Source organism: Ceratotherium simum, chromosome 13 (assembly GCF_057802395.1).
Source record: "Ceratotherium simum simum isolate JZ-2026a chromosome 13, ASM5780239v1, whole genome shotgun sequence".
In the NCBI taxonomy this organism is placed as follows: domain Eukaryota; kingdom Metazoa; phylum Chordata; class Mammalia; order Perissodactyla; family Rhinocerotidae; genus Ceratotherium; species Ceratotherium simum.
In genome coordinates, this window is record NC_141912.1 from 30,897,341 (window position 1) to 30,911,644 (window position 14,304).

Genomic DNA, 14,304 nt, shown 5'->3' on the forward strand with positions numbered 1-14,304 from the left:
CCTGTGAGGTGTTTGTTACCAGCCTGCAATAAGATGCATACAGAAATTGAAAGTGAGTGTAAGCAAATAAACCTTTACCTTATCTTGTCCCAGGTCGGTAATTGTCAAGGAAAAGATGAGCGCTTATATTATGTTCTCAGGACTGCTAAAAATAGTTTGGTTGTTAGCTGTTCATAGACCAGAGTTCGAATAGCACAGTGTCTAAACTACAATGGATTTTGAGGGTTTTTTTTTGGGGGGGGGTCACATAAAAACTGATGAATGTTACGGATACTCTCCCCAGAAATATGTGCCCACACACAGAAATATAAAAGTTAATATAAAATGTCAGTAGATACAAGGATCCTCTGAAGTCTTATGGATCATGTTTTTTTAATCCTATCAAGCAACAAAGGCAGGGAGAAGACTATTCGAGAAATCAGTTCATGATCCCACAATGCCACTCCACTTATCTGAGAGTATGAACTGGAGTAGACAAAAGCTGGACCCCATAACCGATTACCAAGAGAATAAGTTGAAAGATGTCATTTATTAGTCACTCATTCATCCAACCAAACTTGAGTGCCTACAATGTACCAGCTCAAGTTCTAGTCTCAGATCACTGCTCCAAAAATTGACATTTGTCATTTTTTTATTCAATTCCTTTCACCCCCAACTTCCACCCTCAGAACCTTCTTCCCACATTAGGGGAATTCCATACTTAAAGAGTCTTTTGTTCCAGATTTATTGAGATATAATTGACATATAACACTGTGTAAGTTTAAAGTGTATGTGTTGATTTGATACATTTATATATTGCAAAATGTTAACACAATAGCATTAGCTAATACCATTATCCTTTCACATAATTACCATTTTTTATGTAAGAATACTTAAGATGTACTGTCTCAGCAACTTTCAATTATATAATACAGTTTTTATTAGCTATAATCACCATGATGTACATTAGATCCACATACCTTGTTAATCTTATACTTGGAAGTTTGTACACTTTTACCAATATCTTCTCATTTCCCCAATCCCCTAGCCCTAAATAACTACCACTCTACTGTCTGTTTCTCAGAGTTTGGCTTTTTTAGATTCCATATGTAAGTAACATTACACAGTTTTTGTTTTCTCCATCTGACTTATTTTACTTACCATAAAGCCCTCAAGTTTCATCCACCTTTTCACAAAAGGCAGGATTTCCTTTCTCAGGACTGAATAATATTCCATTGTATATATATACACCACGTCTTCTTTATCCATTCGCCAGTTGATGGACTCAGGCTGTTTCTATATCTTGGCTATTGTAAATATTGCTGCAATAAACATAGGGGTGCAGATATCTCTTCAAGATCCTGTTTTCATTTCCTTCAGATAGAAACTCAGAAGTGGGGCTGCTGGAGCATATGGTAGTTCTAGTTTTAATTTTCTGAGGAATCTCTATACTGTTTTCCATAGTTTGGATGTACCAATTTACATTCCCATCAACAGTGCACAAGGGTTCAAATTTTTCCTGAGTACATGGTGACACAGAGAGGCTGGGACTGTGCAGAATGCATTTAGCAAGGTAGTGTGAGTAGCAGTAGCGACATCCAGTTGCCAAGAGCAGCAGTAATAGCAGTCCTAGCTGCAGGTCTAGTGTCCAGCATCAGGGTGTCAGTGGTGTGAACAGTGACATCTGTGCCCAGCAGCAGGGGCAGTGGTTCCTATGTGGAACACAATTTAAAATGGGATTATGGATTTTGTTCCTGTGTTGCTTCAAGACTATTCTGTGGCTTTCCTTGAAATAAAATGAGCCCCCAATTTGTATGTGTGTGTGTATATATATAAATGCACACATATATATATAAATTTATGTTTCAATCAGAAAAATTTGGATTCTGTTCTTCACACCAAGAAGTGAGGGAGATTCTGGGAGGTTCTCAGTGCTTCCATTCAATTCTTTCAAAACTAAGAATCTTCCTCTCCTTTAATTAACCCACCAACCCTACCTCATGAAAAGAATTAGAAAAAACAAATCCACATCCAGATTCTCATTTTCAATAACGAAGTAAAAAGTTGCAGCTTAGTGCAACATGAAATTAAGACAGGGATGGAGATGGCCTAGCCTGCCTCTGCTGGAATAGGAAAGTCAATCAGGGAAGAAAACACAGGTCAGTGCACGGAGGCGGCCAGGGTCTCCCCATGTGATCCAGTCTCCCCACCTCCCCTCATCATGGTGATAGGAAAGCAGACACATTCAGATGCCAGCTGCAGAAAGAGAAGTTAGGGTTTTGAAGTCACAACGGGGGGCAGGGCATGAACAGTCGTGCATCACTCAGGCCCCCAAAAGGCCACTGTCTCATACTGTGAAAGAAAATAATCATGAATAAATTCAGATCAGCCACTGTAAGTGGTGCATTCTAAACAGTTCGCCATGTGCTCAGAATGTCCCACTCAAAGAATCCTCATAACGCAGTCATGTCGCCTCTGCTCCAGCCATCTTCCCACTTCAGGCTCTCCAGGATCTCACCTCTAGGAGCCATGAGAGAAGCATCAGAGCTCTGGCCACTGTCACTGCCTGGGGTAGAGCAAAAACAGGACCTAGTCAGAGCCCACAGGAGGAGATATGGCAGAAGGAGGAATTATGGGGTGGATCAGCTCCCCACACGGGCTCCCGTCTACAATATCCCAGGGGTCTCAGGGATCACCTCCTCCCACCCAAACTTACATGTAGCCTAAGTGTAGCGTCCTCATTTTCCGTCTGTGGGAAGAAAATGTCCCATAAGAGGCCAAGGAGATGACTGGGTCATGAGATCCTAAAGGAACTCCCTAGTCCTGGACCAAAGGGAAGTTTCCAGAACTATGACTGAAGACCCAGGGCAGGATCAGGAAACATGAAGAAAGTAGATGTGTGAGAACTGCACCAACCACCCACCTAGAAATCTGTCCTCAGGAGTGACCCTCTCTGACCTTCAACTGCTGAGAATCAGCTCCCTATCACCAGATTCATCAAGTTGATAAATTTGTCTTCATTTTCACATGTGCTTTACTAAAGAGTAAGTGTTAGCAAATGGCCCCAGACTGACAAGCACATGTGTGTGGATGGTACTTCTCATTAATGAAGCACGGCAAACTTCTACCTAGGCTTGAAATCCCCCAGTGGGACAAAAAAAACCTCAGACCCCACCCCTTCCCTACCTGAAAATTTTCTTCCTCCAGCTCACAGATCTAACCACCACAGCTCCAGAGACCACAGCTCCAAGGAAAACCAGGCCAACAAAGATTCCCAAAATGGGAATGGTGGCCTGAGGAGGGGACTCTGGAAAGGGAAAAGAAGGTGAGGACCCTGACTCCATACCTCAGCCCCGACCCTGCTGAAGTTCCCCAGAAGGGCTCCTAATTTCCCTGGGAAGAGGCTCTATGCCCACATCTCCCTCCTTACCCCATTTCAGAGTGACAGGCTCAGGCAGCCCCTCATGCTGCACATGGCAGGTGTATCTCTGCTCCTCTCCAGAAGGCACCACCACGGCCGCCCACTTCTGAAAGGTCCCGTCCCCCCCAGGCCTGGTGTCCACAAGCTCCGTGTCCTGAGTGAGGTCCTCCCCATCACGCTGCCAGGTCAGGGTGATCTCCGCAGGGTAGAAGCCCAGGGCCCAGCACCTCAGGGTGACCTCATGGTCAGAGATGGGGTGATGGGTCATATGTGTTCTGGGAGGCTCTGTGGTAGACAAAGCAGGGAGGCTCAGGCAAAGGCTTGTTGAACAGCATCTACTCCAAAGACCAAGATGCCATAACTCTTGAAGGCTTGGCTGCCAACCAGGGCGAGGCAGGAAGCATCCTTGATCGGGGGTAGATGGAACCGGCACTAAGCTAAGCAGTGTCGGAAAAAACGGTGAGGGAACTCAGTCCAACGTTCCCTTCCAGGGTAAGAGCCTCTTCAAAGATTCTCCACCCTCTCATCAAGCTTATTACTCAATGTTTCTAGACAAATGTTCATAGGCACTCACAGCTGCTATAGCTCTAGTGGGACAGGGCCAGAAGTGTGAAAAACCTCCCAGAACCCAGGAACCAGCCCTGTGCTCTCCTGAGAGTAGTTTCACCCCAGGGTGAGCCCAAGAAGAATGGGTGGGTCAGATGACACTGCCCAGGAGACTCAAGATGGGAGGGTCCCCAAATCCACATCTCTGGCTTGTGCAGAAGACATCCTCAGCACAGGGGTCCCTCCCATCCCACACTAGACATCCTACACCCCTATACTGGATCAGCTCTTGGAGATACTCCCACCCACACTCTGGAGAAAAAACTGGCCCAAGCTGGGAATGTGGGAAGAGCTGAGTGGGTGGGCTGTGGGAGGTCATTACCAGTGCGGTTCAAGCTCTCCCCTCCAAACTCCAAGTATCTCTGCAGCCACAGGATGCACTCCTTCTCCAAATAGATCTTGTCTCTCTCTATGAAGTTCCCACTGGCCTCCCATTTTTGCTTGGTGTAGCGGGCAATGAATGAGACCGCCGTGTATTGCAGAGGGTCCACATCCAAACTCAGGTAGTCGTCACCATCATAGCCATATTGCCAGTGCCAGGTGGTCCCGCCGTCCTCCCGGAGCTCACAGCCGTAGGTGAACTGGAGGGTGTGGGTGCCTGCCCACCCCCCAGGACCAAGCAGTGTCATTAAGGGCAGAGTGTGCCCCCAAGGCCTTTCCATCAATGGTCCCTGCTCCCCCATCCACTTCACTCCACCTTATCTCTTGGTGACATTCTCCTTAGATGACGTTCATGTTCTAGACAAACTAGTTTGGTCCTCTGATTCTAATCTCTTTTACTTGCTGTCAACTCTGCAGTGGGGAGTGGTCTATGCTCTGTTCCAAAATATATTGAAAAAGCATTGGATGAGGGGTTACGAACTTGGGCTTTGCCATGACTGTGTCATTTGGACAAGTTATTGAACCTCCGTGGTTCTATGTTTATCTTGTGTAAATGTAAGGTTAGACTATGACTCCACAGGTCTCCTGTGCTAACACTCTCAGATTCTAAGTGTAAGTTCCTGAAAACAGAATTACAGTACATACAGTGTTAACGTAAGAGGGCACAATGTGCTCAGTATAGTTTTCCTTGAGAGTTATGGATGGAATTATGTCCCCCCAAAATTCATATGTCAAAGCTCTAACCCTCAATGCAATGTATTTGGAGATTTTAGGAGATAATTAAGGTTAAATGAGGTCTTGAGGGTGGGGCCCTAATCCAATAAGATTGGTGACCTTTTAAGAAAGAAGAGATGAAGATCTCTCACTCTCTCCATGTGCACACACCAAGGAAAGCAAGAAGATAGCCGTCTGCAAGCCAGACAGGGAACCGTCACCAGAAAGCAAACCCTGCCAGACCTTGATCTTGCACTTTCCAGCCTCTAGAACTGTCAGAAAATAAACTTCTGTTACTAAGTCATGCAGTAGGTGGTATTTTGGTATGTAAGCCAAAACAAACTAATACATTGAGGTACTAGAGAAGGCAAACAACTTAATATTAACAAGCACCAAGCTTCTGCTTAAAAATTTCCCGCATGAATTTCAGAATCAAATAGAAATAACTCTGAGATTGCCATAGCCTGGATTAACCACATCCTCCTCTGGGCTCCCACAGTCTGCCTTGTCAAGCTTCTAGCCCAACACTTACACGCTCTAACAAACCTTATTGTGTATCATTTCTCTCCTCTTAGGCTGTGAGTCCTTAGAAGTTGGGGACTATGTTGGCACCTGCAACATAATGATCTAGCAAACCTTTGTGGAATTCATGTTCCTATAAAGAGCAACTGATAAAAGCTGGGCAGTCTTACTATTCAGCTTTATAACTCTCACTGATTTATGCCTTGATTTGGCATTCAAGGCCCTTCACAAACTTGTTTCAATAGTGCCAAGCAAATGGGATACATTTACTAAAAATTATCAAACTACAATCTATCCCCTGAGCTCATGTGTCGAATCCCACCCCACACTGCACCCTAATTTCCTACTGCTTGGAACATCTTTTATTTTCTTCAATGACCCAAATCATACATATCCAACAGGTTCTATACAAAGTTCTACCTCATTTATGAAGCTCTCCCTATCCACTGGAGTGTCTCATCTATGAACTTTGGTAAGCTATTATCTCTGTGTCTCACTTGACATTTAAGGAGGTTCTGGTCTTTGACATCACTTGGTGCATCAAAGGGTCAATAAACTGTTCCCAAAAGTATACATGCCTCCCCATATTAATTGTAAGCTCTCAGAAGACAAATACCAGGTTATACTTTTCTGGTTCCCCACTTACAGTGTCCAAAAGATATGTGCAAAGCATGTATCCATGACCCAATGAGACCGTTGAATTAATTAGTTAATGTCAAACAGAGGGCCAGCCCCGTGGCTTAGCGGTTAATTGCGCGCGCTCCGCTACTGGCGGCCCAGGTTCAGATCCCAGGCACGCACAGACGCACCACTTGTCCGGCCATGCTGAGGCCATGTCCCACATACAGCAACTAGAAGGATGTGCAATTATGACATACAACTATCTACTGGGGCTTTGGGGAGAAAAAAGGGAAAAAAGAAAAATGTCAAATAGACCCTGCCCCCTTGTGACTAGACTGGGCCGGCCTTCACTTTCAAGTGATAGCTTGTGCACAGTTGCCTGCCCCACCTGACCCTATGGGAATAGCTGTCAAGAGGGTCTCCCACCCCTTGGGATTGGGGTGAAGTAATGAGCATTGCTTGCCCCTGCTTTCTCACAGGCACCCACCTGCTTGTTTTTGTGGGTGTTCTTTGTTCAGACCATGCTTCGTGGTTCGGTTGTAGTATCGCTGCACATTCCTCAAATTTAACTGGAAAATCTTCATCCGATTTGTGAAGATATTGGTCTCATCGTCAAAGTAACTTGGCTCCTCCATCAGCCACTGAACGCAAGATTTTGCCTTCATCTCTTCACTGTCATAGCGGATGAAAGGTTGATTGTCCACAAAGCCAAAGGCAGTAAATGCAGGGACTCCTGGACCTGGCTCAGACACAGCCGAGTAGAAATACTGCAGAGAGTGCGATCCTGAGGTAGGAACCAGAGAATGTGGATCAGAGCAAGCTCCAGTATTTATGAGTGAGGACCCACTTCCCAACGTGTGGGGGATGAGTATTTATGTCCATGTGAGTGTGTGTGTGTGTGTCTGTGTGTGTACAACAGGAGAGAGAGGACACACAACATAAAACAATGGAAAAACAATTATACAACAACCCCCTTCATAAACGAATCCAAATCCCACACCAAGTATGCACTGAGAGAATTCAGAGTGACAAGAGATTTTCACATATTGAGGTATATGGGATAACTATTCAAGCTCAAAACTGGTTTGGCTTGAACTAAAAAGCCTGACTTATGGCCTATCAAACATACATTGTACATCTGCTTAACCATTAAAGTAAAGAATACACTCTCTTAAGATAAGAATGCATACTTCCCCTCCTCCGCCCCGTATTGGTAACACCCAACGCCCTATTGGTAACACCCAAATTAGTCCCTTTCCTGACATCATGGTCACATTGACCTGCTAATTTGCAATTGAATACCTCTTTGAAATTTTGATACAAATGTATCCTGGGTGTGTTTAATGTATGTTCTTCGTTCTAAAAAGATATAAGACTGTACTGAAAACCATGCTTCTCTGGAACACTTTCTAAGGCCTTCCCCGGTTATAATCCTCACTCTAGCTCAAGTAAACTCACCTTATTTCTCTTATCTATAGAATGGTTATTGGTTATTTTACATTGACAAGAGAAACAAAAAAGACTTATTAGTACAACACCTTCATGAGAAAAGTATCCATGAAGAGCTGTCCTTGAGCAGGACTTGAAGAAGTGGAGGGATCTAGAGAAGTGGAGGAGTTTTAGAAATATTCTCATAGCTTGGACTAAGGTATGAGTTTACTGGAAATGGGACCCTCTTCTGGGTCCCCAACTATGATGTTGCAGTATCTCAACTCCCGACTATTCTCTTGCTCTCTCCCCAATATCCCCTTCATCTTCGCTGTCACTGTAGAATACATATTGGCCTCAGAGAAAGGAAATTCCAATCCTTCCACACCCTCTGTTTTCTGGGGTAGTCACTTCCCTCTCTGGGTGGGAGATGGAAATCAGAGGACGATCCAGCCAGAGATAGGCACTCTGTAAATGCTATCCAGAGAAGTCCCATTGGAGCCGGTTTCCATAGAAGATGAAATGTCCCAGGCGAACAGAAATTGCCCCCCATCCCACATTGCCAACACCATACCAAGTCAGCCAGCAGCCCAGGGTTGGTCCAGCTGGACCCACACCTTTGCTGGGCTTAGGATCCTGTGCAGGTCTCTCAGTTTCTTCCTTACCCAAATGCAAATAATGTTAATCTATACATGAAAAACCAGGGAGCAGTTAAAAGGGTGATTAGCAACTGGAAAAAATGTAGCCATACATAACGTTAAGTGGTGGTAAGTAGTACTTATTTCTTTGCACACTAAAGGGAATGTTTCTATAAATTCCTTATTTAAGCAGAAATGCTGAATCAAAGGTTATTTTGAATATTAATATGTATATCAAATTGCTCCACAAAAAGGTTCAGTTTACACCCACATCAACAGGAGAGGTTGAAATATATACATACAGTTTTAATTTATTTCTGTTATAATTGGAGAAGTGGAACATAATTTCATATTTATTGGCCAACTGAATTTATTCTTCTCTAAATTACTTATTCAAATTATTTATATGCTTTTAGCAGTATTTTTCCCTTTTAAGAAGAACCTCTCCACCTCTGCCCCTCGGCATGGACTCCTCTTTTGGTGAGCAAGCCTCTCTCACTGTGAACTGACTCTGACCATACCCAGCTCTGGACCCCATAGAGAAGCCTCTGCTGAGTCAAGTCAGGAAGTCCTTCCTGGGACCCAGACAGTGGACATATGGAAGTGTTCACACCGTACTCCCATTAAACACCCTCACCAGACCAGTTAGGTTTGCACAGAAAAAAATTCTGTTTCCTGAAAATTACCAATGTGTTGCTCTGTAGTGTATGCTTTTATTTCCTTGTTTTAATTCTTTTAATAACCATGTGAGGTAGACATTTAAACTCCACATTAGAGATGAGAAAACTGAGGCTTAGTAGCAAAGCTTTCATTAGAACTCATCTTTCTTGCTCACAAATAGGTGAGACTCTATAAAAAAACAGAGTGGTCTGTGTACTTCATCCCTACTTCTTGGGGAAAATCCCACAAATCACTCGGGTGCCAGATATGAATATCAAGATTTTGTTTCATTTTCCATCAAGCTGTTGACTGCTGGTGGGAAAACATTTCACTCAGCAGTTATGATCCTGCCCTTCACCTGGTGCACCTCTAGACTCTGGAGTTCCACAACAGCTGCTGCCCAACCATGCTAGGAGCCCTAAGGCTGGGGACAATGGCTCCTCACTAGTTTGCATAAGGGAAAATAGAAATACAGTAGCTGGAGGGACGAGGGGAGACCTTTACATAATTTAGGGATGGGATTTTCCTGGATGAGTCAAATTTTAATGAGTACATTAATCATGCACTTCTTCCATTTGAATGTAAGATGTGTGTGCATGTGATCTCTTTCAGCTCTAACCATTGATGGGGTTCAGGGCAGGCCACCCTAAGATGTGCCATTCTGGTATGCAGATTATTTCGAACTGAAGAAAATAAAGGCTCAGAAGACTCAGAAAGAAACTTTGACCTCTCCCCCACTAACTGTCTGAAAGAATTTAAGATAGAAGGCCCGTCCCCAGGACAGGCCATCACCATAGATAACTCTGGGTATGGATAGACTGGGAGGGTCCTTGCTGAGCCCATTCTTATCAAAGCTCTGAAAACCAAGTAAAGGTAGAAGTTACCCTTTGTAAGAGACATTTACATTTATAAGGGGAATCTTCATTTGTAAAGGTATCGCCCTCTCCATGCCAAGAAGGAGGAGGGATGACCTTATCTCTAGAAACTCTTATCTGCATGGAAGGCCAGGACTTAAATCTGCATATTAACCTTACTCTTGTTTACTGTACTTTTTCAGTAATCTCCCATAGCTGACTCCCCCCACCCCCAACATCCTCCTTTGTCTTTAGCTGAAGATAGTATTTAAGATGAGAACCTCTGCCATTTTGTCGAGTTACTCAGTTTCCCTGGGTCTCTCCCATGTATACATGTTATTAAACTTTGTTTTGTTTTCTCCTGCTAACCTGCTTTTTTAATTGTTTGGCCAGCCATAAGAACCCTAAGGGAAAGGGTGGGGATGATTCTCCCTCTTCCCCCTACACCATCATTAACCAAGGATCAAAATGAACTCACCTTAGAACCAGACCATCAAAGTGCTATATCACAAATTGTTAAGGTATAATTTTCAAAAATGATTAAGCATAATCAGTCACATTGCTCTCAGTTAAAAATATTATAATTAACAATTTTGTAAGGGCAAAAATATTCTTTGTATTTATAATAAATAAAAATACTTAAATTATTGTATTTTATTCCATGTTTTTGAGTTTCTGTTTTTATACGTATTTTATGAGTTGTATAATGCATTGGTACAGCAGAACATCTATATGCTTTATAAATAAATAAACAAACATGCACTTTAAACTCTAAGAAGGATAATTTTACATTGGATACCATCAGTCCCAAACTCCTGCTTCTGGCTGTGGGTTGGCCTTCTAAGTATTCAACAAGCCTCTCTCTTCTAACTGGCTTTTAAAGAGCAGAACATCTATTTTGAGCACAGCAGGGGTACAGAATTCATGACTTCCAGCCTGGCTCAGAGATCAGCCAGCTTCTTTCTTGTCTGCACCACATGCCCTTCTTAGCCAGAGTCTGCCCAATGCTGAGCCTGTGACCGCCTGCGTCAGGATTTTAAAGGTCACCTCTGAGCTTCCAGATGCCCTGAGGCTCCAGTTTGGATTCTTTCTCTCTCCTGTTGGGTTTCCCCTGCAACTCTTCCCAGCCCAGCCCCCGCCTCCAGTCCCCCACTCACGGGCTCGGGTCACCTGCAGGAAGCTCAGGAGCGAGGGCAAGAGGGCGAGAGTCCACAGCATCGCCTCGGCTGTTAGCCCTGGCCCTAACACTCCCTGGGCACAATGGAGTCGAGGCACACAACGGGACAGCCTCACTCCCATTCATATGGAAACTGTGGGAGGATCCTCAGAAGAAGAGAAACTGCTGAGGCTGAGCAGGAAAGGTCACGGCAGGGAAATCAGAGGACCAGCCAGCCAGAAATAAGCACTCTGTAAATGCTGTCCAGAGAAGTCCTGTTGGAGCTAATTTCCAAAGATGAAAAGTCCCAGGTGAACAGAAAATGCCCCATATCCCGCATGGCCAACACCACACGAAGCCAGCCAGCAGCCCAGGGCTGGTCCCGACACACCCACCCCCTTATTGGGCGCATGACCCTGGGCAGGTCTCTCAGTTTCTTCCTTACCCAAACGCAAATAATGTTAATCTATGCCTGAAAAAACCACGGAGCAGTTAAAGAGTGATTAGCAACTTGGAAAACATAGCTATGTATATGTTAAGTGGGGAGAAAGTAGTAAACATATAATTAAAACTGAATTGGCAGTCATGTTTAAAAAAAAAACATTACATATTTAGAGGAGGAAAATGGCAAGAAATATATAAAAATAAGGTTCTGTTTTGATGTTCTGATTTGGGGTAATTCCTTCCAATTCCAAGTTTTATGGAACGCATTGCCCTTCAATTACAATGTCCAATTAATCAGTCATATTAGTAATCGTTTCAAAATATATACATATATCAAATCATTGTGTTGTACACTTAAACTAATATAATGCTATATGTCAATTATACCACAATAAAACTGGGGTAAAAAATAAAACGTCCAATTAAAAGGAGAACTTTTGAGGCTCGTCACACCAAAACTCAGAGTGAGAAACCTTTGAAAGGCAGTTCCCCACCTACATGTGGGGGAAGTGAGGGCGGTTAGAGCTGGTTTCAGCGGTGGGTGGATATGGGCAGGGTCTGGACAGCAAACTAACTTGCAACAGTGGTGTGCACAAGAGGTGGTTGAAAGCATCTTGAGATAGATAGACAGACAGACACACAGACATAGATATAGACCAGGAAAAAGGCCCAACCCAACATTTTCACATAACTGTTCCCAATTGATTATTTAAATTTTTTCTACAAAAATAATTTTAATTAAATGCACACATTTAATTATTATGGAGTTTGATCACATACGTATGTCCGACCTGGTTGCCTTGGAAGGCTTGAGGAAAAACCCAGATTCCTAAGCTCACACACACACACACACCCTTCCTTAGTGGCTTAGATACACTTTCAGCAGGGTGTAACTCTTTTCCTGTTTACTTCTTGATGATTGGCTGCAGGTCCAAGGGAAGAAATGTTTACCCCTCAATTGTTAAGTGATCTGGAGTGAACCCAGGGCCAACAAACAGTAGTCCCAGCATGAGAAGTTGTTGCGCCCCATTCTCTCACACCCTTCACAATGGAGGATCCCTAAAATGGGGCTACAGCATCTGTAAAATAGGGGTTCCAGGGTAAGGATGGACAGTCCCTCTGCTGGGCATGGGCCACTGAGAATTTTCGCTGGGGCATGTCTGCAAAGCCAGGGTTGCTACGGGGAAAGTTCACCTCCTCAGTTTTGGGGTTCAGGGTACCCCCACAGTGTGTTGTTGGGGATTGGGGAAGATGGTGCCGCCTGGGATGAGGAAGTGGAGCCGAGAGAAAGCAAAAAAAAACAAACCAAAGACACCCTTCCCCTTTCCATGTCTGCCTGGCTTCTCTTTTGCTCACATCTGGGAGGTTGACAGTACACCCTGACAGGAGCCAGCCACGCTGGCTCATTTTGTCCTGCTCTGTGGAGAAAACGCAGAATAAAAAAGCAGAAGGAAAGGCAAACTGAGCAGAACGCTCTCTAGAGAATCGTGATCACAGAAGCAGAGCTCCTAGCCCTCCTTTGAAGAGTAACCATATTGTCATTTATAGAGAACCTACTGTATGCAAGATTCAGGCCTGGAAAGTGGTCCCTTCTTGCCTCAAGAATCTCAAAGACTTGCCTGGGTGCTTGCTGAGAGACAGACAAGCAAGTGGCCAGTGTTCTGAAGAAACTTCATAGGGGCCGAGGGAGTGGTCCCTATTCAGACAGAGGCTGAGGTGGTGTGGGGTGGCAGGGGATCTTCATGAAGAGAAAAACTTGACCTGGGATGTTTAGAATGAGCAGAAAAATTAGCTCTGGAGGGCGGCTAGGCGAAGAAGCTTTCCAGCTTAAAGGAATAGCCTGTGAGAAGGCACAAAATTCACCTTAACGTCTTTGATCTTGTATTATTTAGAAGGCTTGCAATTACTGGGTTCTCACTACAAGTCAGGCACTATTCTAAGGTCTTTGCCTGCCCAAACTCAAGTATATAGAGAAGAAGTCATTTGGAAGGAATGAGGTTTTCACAAAAAAAGCCTGCGTCTTAACATCCAGAGACTGGCTTCTACTTCTGTCTGCTACTACATTTAGTATGTGTGGATGTTGTGGGGAAGGGGAGAACAACCTGTCTGACCACCAAGGCAAATGTGCTTCTGCAAAATAAACAAAAATGTCATTATCCAGACTGCTTTTTAAGGAAAGACATGAATGTGTACAAGAGCCCCACCAGGTGCCATGTGACCTCACACATATTATTCTACCTAATCTATAGCTACCCTGACAGAAAAGAGCATTGTCTCAACAGTTGTAGAAAATTGAGCCCCTGAGAGTGAAAATGAGGTTTCCCAGGTGACAAAGATTAAGGTAGGAGGGCAGCAGGGACCAGAAGTCAGGACTTCTCCCACCTTCCATCTCACTAATCTCCCTGACTCTGCTTCCCCTAGATCATCACACCCTCACCCCACCCCATCCCAAGGGCCATACTCACTGGCAAGGATGGCCTCGGGGACTCCCTGGAACAGCAGCAAGAGGAGGAGAACACTCATCTTTCCAATTCTTACTATCAGGTGTTCTCAAGTATAAGGCCATTCAGGAGGACCCAGTACAACACAACTTGCAACTTGCAGCTGAAGCCAGGGGAGCAGAAAGAACAAGAGATGTGTGCTGATCCTCAGCATGAAGCAAATGATTGAGGCTGAGGGTTCAGCAACTACTAGTTCCTTTCAGAGTTGATACTGTAGCTTTGTGGTAAGTTTTGAAATCAGGAAGTGTGACCATTCTGACTTTATTCTTCATTTCATGATTATTTTGGCTATTCTGGTTCTCTCTGGTTGAGAGAGAAATATGGTTGAGAGAAATATGAATTTTAGGATCAGCTTGTCAATTTCTGCAAAAAGTTAGCT

The 14,304-nt window shown here is 44.1% G+C and overlaps 1 protein-coding gene across 5 annotated transcripts; it reads right to left on the reverse strand.

The window, feature by feature from the left end:
• Positions 1-708: 708 nt before the first annotated feature.
• Positions 709-14,096, reverse strand: LOC147915641 (HLA class I histocompatibility antigen, A alpha chain-like). Of its 5 annotated transcripts, none has more exons than XM_087438251.1 (7): positions 13,890-14,096; positions 6,732-7,028; positions 4,329-4,604; positions 3,410-3,685; positions 3,166-3,286; positions 2,696-2,728; positions 709-2,545 (listed from the first exon to the last, which is right to left on the reverse strand). In XM_087438251.1, the coding sequence occupies exons 1-7, from the start codon at positions 13,945-13,947 to the stop codon at positions 2,539-2,541; spliced, it is 1,068 nt and encodes a 355-aa protein (XP_087294377.1). In that variant the 5' UTR covers positions 13,948-14,096; the 3' UTR covers positions 709-2,538. The 5 variants fall into 5 exon arrangements, with proteins under 5 accessions (XP_087294377.1, XP_087294374.1, XP_087294376.1 ...); XM_087438248.1 differs by lacking the exon at positions 13,890-14,096 and adding an exon at positions 10,995-11,142; XM_087438250.1 differs by lacking the exon at positions 13,890-14,096 and adding an exon at positions 10,982-11,050.
• Positions 14,097-14,304: the final 208 nt, after the last annotated feature.